This window comes from Mesocricetus auratus, unplaced genomic scaffold (assembly GCF_017639785.1).
Source record: "Mesocricetus auratus isolate SY011 unplaced genomic scaffold, BCM_Maur_2.0 Super-Scaffold_100003, whole genome shotgun sequence".
NCBI classification, from domain to species: Eukaryota; Metazoa; Chordata; class Mammalia; order Rodentia; family Cricetidae; genus Mesocricetus; species Mesocricetus auratus.
In genome coordinates, this window is record NW_024429188.1 from 58,049,318 (window position 1) to 58,058,467 (window position 9,150).

The following is a 9,150-nucleotide window of genomic DNA, read 5'->3' on the forward strand; positions in this document are numbered from 1 at the left end:
AAGTCTCCAAAACACCAAAGGATCCAATTAAAAAGTGGGCTACAGAGGGAAGAAGAAACAAACCAAAAAAGGCAGGAAATGGAAGAAGAAACAAAGCACAAAATGCGAGAAATGGAACAAAAAGAAAACCAAAAAATGCAAGAAATGGAGGAAAGAACAAACCAAAAAATTCATAAAAGGCAACAAATGGACGAAAAGATAAACAGAAAATTGCAAGAAGCAATGCAAACACTGCAAGGGTTGAAAACTGAAATATAGACATTAAAAAAAACACAATCTGAAGAAAGGCAGAAAATAGAAAAGCTGGACAAACAGTCAGGCACTACCAATACAAGCATTACCAACAGAATAGAAGAGATGGAAGACAGAATCTCAAGTGTTGAAGATACACTAGGAGAAACGGATTTATCAACCAAAGAAAACCTTAAATCCAACAAATCCTTAACACAAAACATCCAGGAAATATGGGACACCATGAAAAGACCAAACCTAAGAATAATAGGTATAGAAGAAAGAGAAGAAATCCACCTCAAAGGGGCAGAAGGCATATTCAACAAAATCATAGAAGAAAACTTTCCCAACCTTAAGAAAGACATGCCAATGAAGGTACAAGAAGCCTACAGAACACCAAATAGAGTGGACCACAAAAAAAAATCCCCTCGCCACATAATAATCAAGACCCCAAACATACAGAATAAAGAAAGAATATTAAGAGCAGCTAAGGAAAAAGGTCAAGTAACATATAAAGGCAGACCTATCAGAATTACACCTGATTTCTCCATGGAAACTCTGAAAGCCAGAAGGTCCTGGATAGATATTCTACCTACACTAAGAGACCATGGATGCCAGCCCAGACTACTATACCCGGCAAAGCTCTCAATCACTATAGACAGAGAAAACAAGATACCCCATGACAAAACTAGATTCAAGCAATATGTGTCCACTAACCCAGCCCTACAGAAAATTTTGGAAGGAAAACTCCAACCTAAGGAAGCTAACTACAACCAGAAAAACATAAGCATTAGAAAATCCCTCTCTACCAACAGCCAAAAGAACAAAGGGGTGAAATTCCACACATAATTCCACCACCAACAACCATTGCAAATCGAAGAAGGATGAGCAATCAATGGTCATTAATATCCCTCAATATTAATGGCCTTAACTCACCCATAAAAATACACAGACTAGCAGAATGGATCCGAAGACAGAACCCTTCCTTCTGCTGCATACAAGAAACACACCTCACCCTCAAAGACAGACATTACCTCAGAGTTAAAGGTTGGGAAAAAATTTTTCAATCAAATGGACCCAAGAAACAAGCAGGGGTAGCAATCCTAATATCTAACAAACTAGACTTTAAAATAAAATCAATCAAAAGAGATGAAGGAGGTCATTACATACTCATCAAAGGTGAAACCCACCAAGATGAAGTGTCTATCCTGAACATCTATGCCCCAAATACAAAGGCATCCACATTCGTTAAAGAAACATTATTAGAACTTAAATCTCATCTAAAGCCCCACACAGTTATAGTGGGAGATTTCAACACACCACTCTCACCACTACACAGGAATACCAGACAGAAAATCAACAAAGAAGCAAAGGGTTTAATAGAAGTAATGGCCCAACTGGAATTAACAGATATCTATAGAACATTTCATCCACATAAAAAAGAATATACCTTCTTCTCACCACCACATGGAACCTTCTCAAAAATCGACCACGTACTTGGCAACATATCAAACCTCAGCAGCTACAAAAAAATTGGAATAACTCCATGCATCTTATCAGACCACCATGCTTTAAAATTAGAATTCAACAACAACATAAATTGCAGAAAACCTACAAACTCATGGAAATTGAATAATGCTCAACTGCACCATCCCTGGGTCAAAGAGGAAATAAAAAAAGAAATTAAAGACTTCCTTGAATTCAATGAGAATGAAGACACAACATACCCAAACCTATGGGACACTTTGAAAGCAGTGCTACGGGGGAAGTTCATAGCACTAAGTGCTCACATGAAGAAACAGGAGAACAGTTATACCAGAGAATTAACATCACAGCTGAAAGCTCTAGAACACAAAGAAGCAAACTCCCCCAGGAGGAGTAGACGCCAGGAAATAATCAAATTGAGGGCTGAAATCAATAAAATAGAAACCAGGAAAACAATACAAAGAATCAATGCAACGAAGAGTTGGTTCTTTGAGAAAATCAACAAGATAGACAAACCTTTGTCCAAACTTACCAAACAGCAGAGAGTGAACACGCAAATTAACAAAATCAGAAATGAAAAGGGGGATATAACAACAGACTCTGAGGAAATCCAGAGAATCATTAGGTCATACTTTGAAAACCTGTACTCCACTAAATTCAAAAATTTAAAGGAAATGGATGACTTCCTGGACAGCTATCATTTGCCAAAACTCAATCAAGAACAGATAAGCAATTTAAATAGACCTATAACCCCTATGGAAATAGAAGCAGTCATCAAAAGTCTCCCAACCAAAAAAAGTCCAGGTCCAGATGGCTTCAGTGCAGAATTCTACCAGAAATTCAAAGAACAGCTTATACCAATTCTTCTCAAAGTGTTCCACACAATAGAAGCAGAAGGGTCTTTGCCAAACTCTTTCTATGAGGCTTCAATAACCTTGATCCCCAAGCCACACAAAGATACAACCAAGAAAGAGAACTTCAGACCAATATCCCTCATGAATATTGATGCAAAAATACTCAATAAAATACTGGCAAATCGGATCCAAGAACACATCAAAACAATCATTCACCACGATCAAGTAGGTTTCATCCCAGGGATGCAGGGATGGTTCAACATACGAAAATCCATCAACATAATCCACCATATAAACAAGCTGAAAAACAAAAATCACATGATCATCTCACTAGATGCTGAAAAAGCCTTTGACAAAATCCAACACCCCTTCATGATAAAGGTCTTGGAGAGATCTGGGATAACAGGGACATGCTTAAACATAATAAAAGCTATATACAGTAAACCAACAGCCAACATCAAACTAAATGGACAGAAACTCAACGCAATTCCTCTAAAATCAGGAACAAAACAAGGCTGTCCACTCTCTCCATACCTTTTCAACATGGTACTTGAAGTTCTAGCTATTGCCATACAACAACAAAGGGGGATCATGGGGATACAAATTGGGAAGGAAGAGGTCAAACTTTCACTGTTTGCAGACGATATGATAGTTTACATCAATGACCCAAAGAATTCTACCAGGGAACTCTTCCAGCTGATTAACACCTTCAGCAAAGTGACAGGCTACAAGATCAACTCAAGAAAATCAGTAGCCCTACTATATACAGATGATAAAAGGGCTGAAAAAGAAATCAGAGAAACATCACCCTTTACAATTGCCACAAACAACATAAAATACCTTGGGGTAACGCTAACCAAACAAGCGAAAGACCTGTATCGTAAGGACTCTGAATCTTTAAAGAAAGAAATTAAAGAAGCCCTCAGAAAATGGAAAGATCTCCCATGCTCTTGGATAGGTAGGATCAATATAGTAAAAATGGCAATCCTGCCAAAAGCAATCTACAGATTCAATGCAATCCCCATTAAAATCCCAGCACAATTCTTCACAGACCTCGAAAGAACAATAATCAATTTTGTATGGAAAAACAAAAGATTCAGGATAGCCAAAACAACCCTGTTCAACAAGGCAACGTCCGGAGGCATCACCATCCCTGACCTCAAGCTCTATTATAGAGCTATAGTCCTGAAAACAGCTTGGTATTGGCACAAAAATAGACAGGTAGACCAATGGAATCGAATTGAAAACCCGCATATTAACCCACACACGTACGAACATCTGATCTTTGACAAAGAAGCTAAAAATATACAATGGAATAAAGAAAGCATCTTCAACAAATGGTGCTGGCATAACTGGAGACTGGCATGTAGAAGAATGCGGATCGATCCATGTTTATCACCATGCACAAAACTTAAGTCCAAAAGGATCAAAGACCTCAACATAAATCCAGCCACACTGAACCTCTTAGAAGAGAAAGTGGGTGGTACCCTTGAACGAATTGGTACAGGAGACAGCTTCCTGAACATAACACCAGTAGCACAGACAGTGAGATCAACAATTAATAAATGGGACCTACTGAAACTGAGAAGCTTCTGTAAGGCAAAGGACACAGTCAGCAAGACAAAAGGCAGCCCACAGAATGGGAAAAAATATTCACTAATCCCACATCTGACAGAGGGTTGATCTCCAAAATTTACAAAGAACTCAAGAAGCAAGTCTCCAAAACATCAAAGGACCCAATTAAAAAGTGGGCTGCAGAACTAAATAGAGAGTTTTCAATAGAGGAGTCTAAAATGGCTGAGAGGCACTTGAGAAAGTGCTCAACATCCTTAGCCATCCGGGAAATGCAAATCAAAACAACTCTGAGGTACCATCTCACTCCTGTCAGAATGGCTAAAATCAAAAACACCAATGATAATTTATGCTGGAGAGGATGTGGTGAAAGGGGGACACTCCTCCATTGCTGGTCGGAGTGCCAACTGGTTCAGCCACTTTGGAAATCAGTATGGAGACTCCTCAGAAAAATGGGAATAAACCTACCACAAGACCCAGCAACTCCACTCTTAGGCATATATCCAAAAGATGCCCATTCATACAACAAAGATGTCTGTTCCACTATGTTCATAGCAGCTTTATTTGTAATAGCCAGAACTTGGAAGCAACCTAGATGTCCCTCAACCAAAGAGTGGATAGAGAAAATGTGGTACATTTACACAATGGAGAAAAAGTAATGGAATCATGAGATTAGCAGGCAAATGGATGACACTAGAAGAAACCATTCTGAGTGAGGTAACCCAGTCACAAAAAGAGAAACATGGCATGTACTCTCTCATATATGGATTTTAGACATAGATCTGGGGAATGCCAGCCTACAATCCTATGGCCAGAGAGTCTGGGAAACAGAAACTTCATTTAGTGGCTGATCAAAGAAGAGGCAGACTCCCTCGGTTAAGTACTGAGCTGAACTCAAGAAAGCCAGTAACAGAGAGGGAGGACTGATGATCAAAGGGATTAAGACTGGGCTGGTTTAACCCCCAGAAACAGCTGACCAGACAAAGGTTTACTCTTGAATCCCAGGCATCAGCCTGGGAATCCAGCATGGGACTGACCAAGACCCCCTGAATCTGGGTGTCAGTGAGGAGGTCTAGGTAATCTATTGAGCCTTGGGCAGCAGATCAGTACCCATCCCAAGTATACACACGGACTTTGGACTCCCACAGAACAATGTGAGGTGCACTCTCACCCTGAACTCTTGGGGAAGGGTCTAGGCCCTGCCCTATATGAAATGACAGACTATGGACAACCCCATGGAGGGCCTTACCCTCCCTGGGGGAATGAGCGGATAGCAGGGGGTTGGGGGGAGGGCACGGGAGGAGGGGAGGGAAAGGGAGAGGGACCTGGAACTGACTAGTGAAGCAACCTTGTTTCTTATCTAAATTTAAACTGGAAAATTAAAAAAAACTTGAAAAAAAAGTGGGCTGCAGAACTAAATAGAGAATTTTCAATAGAGGAGTCTAAAATGGTTGAGAGACACTTGAGAAAGTGCTCAGCATCCTTAGCCATCAGGGAAATGCAAATCAAAACAACTCTGAGATACCTTCTTACTCCTGTCAGAATGGCTAAAATTAAAAACACCAATGCAATTTATCCTGGAGTGGATGTGGAGAGAGGGGAACACTCCTCCACTGCTGGTGGGAGTGCCAACCCGTACAGCCACTTTGGTAATCAGTATGTAGATTCCTCAGAAAAATCAGTCTACCACAGGATCCACCAATTTCACTCTTAGACGTATACCCAAAAGATGCACATTCATACAACAAAGACATCTGTTCAGCTATGTTTATAGCAGCACTATTTTTAATAGCCCGAACCTGGAAGCAACCTAGATGGCCACCAACTAAAGAGTGGATAGAGAAAATGTGATACATATACACAATGGAGTACTACTCAGTGGAAAAAAACAATGAAATCTTGGAATTTGCTGGCAAATGGATGGCACTAGAAGAAACCATCCTGAATGAGGTAACTCAGTCACACAAAGACAAGCATGGTATGTACTCACTCATATATGAATTTTAGGCCTGAAACAGGGTGTGGCAGCCTACAATCCCCAGCCAGAGAGTCTGGGAAGCAGGGAGGACCCTAAGAGACAAATGCATGTAACCCAGAGAAGGGGAATAGGACAGAATCTTCTGAGAGGATTGGGAGCACTGGGTCGGGGGAGAGGAAGCTGGGAGAAAGAGGGTATGAAGAGGAGGGGAGAGTAGGACATGGGGGAGCAGGAAGTTTGAGTAGTGGGAAGAATAGAGGAGAGAAGGATGAGAGATACCATAATACAAGGGCCATTATTGGTTTGAAGACAGTTTGGTACTAGTGAGATGTCTAGAGGCCTACAAAGATGACACCAGCTGGCAACCAAACCAATACTGGAGAGGCTACTTAAATGCCCTTCCATGATATTGTGATTGATGATTTCCATGTATGCTATCCTAGAGCCTTCATCCAGTGTCTGAAGGAAGCAGAGGCAGACACCCACAGCAAAACACTGAACTAAACTCCTGGAATCCAGCTGCAGAGAGGGAGGAGTGATGAGCAAAGGGGTTATGACTTGGTGGGTGAAAACCACAGAAACAGCTGACCTGAAAAAGCCCGAGCTCATAGACCCCAGACTGATAGCTGAGAGGCTAGCATGGGACTAATCGAGACCCCCTGAACATGGGTCTCAGTGAGGAGGCCTCGGCAACCTTTGGGGCCTCAGGCAATATATCAGCATTTAGGCCTGTCATCCAGATGGACCTTGGGAGCCCATTCCATGTGCAGGGATACTGTCTCCACCTGGACACATGGGGGAGGTTGAACGGTGTGGGAGGGGAGGGGAGGGAGAGGGAGCTGGGATTGACATGTGAAGCAAACTTGTTTCTAATTCAAATTAAATAAAAATTTTAAAAAAGAATAAAGAATAAGATAATGGGTGATTTTTCGAGTGAGGTGGTTGTCGCCCGTGTTGTGTGTGTGTGAGTGTGTGTGAGTGAGTGAGTGAGTGAGGAAGCGAGTGAGTGAGTGAGTGTGTGCGTGGGGGCACTCGGCTTGTTGTTGTCGGTGACTTCCCCCTTCCCTCCACTGCAGTGGCCGCTCCCTGGGCCGTAGGAAATGAGCGATAACGATGACATCGAGGTGGAGAGAGGCGCTGACAAACGGGCTCATCATAATGCACTGGAACGAAAACGTAGGGACCACATCAAAGACAGCTTTCACAGTTTGCGGGACTCGGTCCCATCACTCCAAGGAGAGAAGGCATCCCGGGCCCAAATCCTAGACAAAGCAACAGAGTATATCCAGTATATGCGAAGGAAAAACCACACGCACCAGCAAGACATTGATGACCTCAAGCGGCAGAATGCTCTTCTGGAGCAACAAGTCCGTGCACTGGAGAAGGCAAGGTCAAGTGCCCAACTGCAGACCAACTACCCCTCCTCAGACAACAGCCTCTACACCAACGCCAAGGGCGGCACCATCTCTGCCTTCGATGGAGGTTCAGACTCCAGCTCAGAGTCCGAGCCTGAAGAGCCCCAGAGCAGGAAGAAACTCCGGATGGAGGCCAGCTAAGCCATGTGGGGCAGGCCAGCAATAAAAACTGTCGTCTCCATCGTCTCTTCCTCCTCAGTTCCTCGTTAGAACCCTCGAAACCATTGAAAGACTCTTAATTTTCCTTTTCTCTTTATTAATTGTTATTTTTGCATAGAAGCTCTTGGACAACAGCTCTCATCACGTCCCTGTGTCCACTATTTTTAAATGTATTCCCTTCAGGGGTTCCTGTCCCCACCAGAAATTTTAAACCAAAACACCCTAACTTAGCAGCTCTTTCTGTGGAGGACAGACAGCCGGCCAGACCTCTGAGTACATGGTGTCCTGCGCCCCCTCCCCCAGCTCCTCCAGCCCTCAGAGTGTGTGCCTGGAGGGTGCCTGCTCCACGGGCCCCTCCCAGTCCCCTCACCTCTGTTTGGTGGACTTTGTGACTCTCTGAACTGCTCTACTTTGACAAGATGACCAGATTGGAGTAATGAGAGTTAACCCCTCCTCTGTAAGGATTGTTTTTGAAAAAGCTATTGCTCCTATTGAAAGACCAGATTCTTGAAGAAGTTTGTGGTGTAAAAGGAAAGCAGGGACAGGATTGCAGAATCCTTGGCATGTTTCACTCTTCAGTTATTTAAGTCTGCAGAGCCAGCCTTACAGAAGGCCACGTGACACTGGTATGTATAGGAGGTGGCAGCAGTGAAATGGCCTCCCAGGAGTGGTGGGGTGGCTGTTTGTGGGTGGGACAGGGAGGGAGTCTTAGGTGGGGTAGAGGTTTTGTATTAAGGGCCAGTGATGATGTTTTGATATTTATTTCCTGCTACTGAAATTCGAATTTGAATGAAATGCCCCTATTTCTGATGATGTCGATATTGTAAAGCGACAGATTCATAAAGCAATGATCAAATCTTCATTTCTTTCTGTGTGTATTTCTAAGAAACAGAGCCAACTTTTATATGTAAATATCAAGAGCAACTTACCTGGTACTAAACCCACAGCCCAGTACAACCTCCCTGCCCTACTTGCCTCCTGTCCTGGAACTTGTCGCCACTGTGTGATCCAGCCCTGGCTCTGGCTGTGGTCAGCAGATCCCAGTGAAGGGTTTCATGTCTTTAGGCTTCATTTCTTTGTCTTTTTCCTACTCTGTTGCCAGCATTTGCTGATTTCTAGTGTATACTCTGTAGTCTCAGTCGGTATTTGATTCCATTCCATGGAAATAAAAAGTATGTTGTACATACTGCCCAAGAATTGTCTTGCAAGTTAAGGCTTCCCCCTTTACTATAAGAATATAAATAAAGACTTATTTTATCCTTAAAAAAAAGATGATGGGTGATTTTTCAATTAAAAACAGTGGGAGGCACCTCCCTCATAATTAACACAATTAATATACACAAAGAGCAATCTGATCTAGACAACCCTTCATGGTGATTATAGATTGTTAAATTGAAAACTAACCACATAAACTTTGAACCAAAATTACCAGAACAGACATTCCATAGTCAGATTG

At 42.5% G+C, this 9,150-nt stretch overlaps 1 protein-coding gene across 1 annotated transcript; it reads left to right on the forward strand.

The window, feature by feature from the left end:
* The first annotated feature begins 7,186 nt into the window (after positions 1–7,186).
* On the forward strand, positions 7,187–8,556 carry LOC121140006 (protein max-like). The gene has a single exon (XM_040744350.1). It carries the CDS (start codon positions 7,221–7,223, stop codon positions 7,674–7,676), a length of 456 nt encoding a protein of 151 aa, XP_040600284.1. The 5' UTR covers positions 7,187–7,220; the 3' UTR covers positions 7,677–8,556.
* Positions 8,557–9,150: the final 594 nt, after the last annotated feature.

What these genes read in the sequence shown, in the direction of transcription:
- LOC121140006 (XM_040744350.1), top strand. Translation starts at nt 7,221, where the DNA reads ATGAGCGATAACGATGACATCGAGGTGGAGAGAGGCGCTGACAAACGG.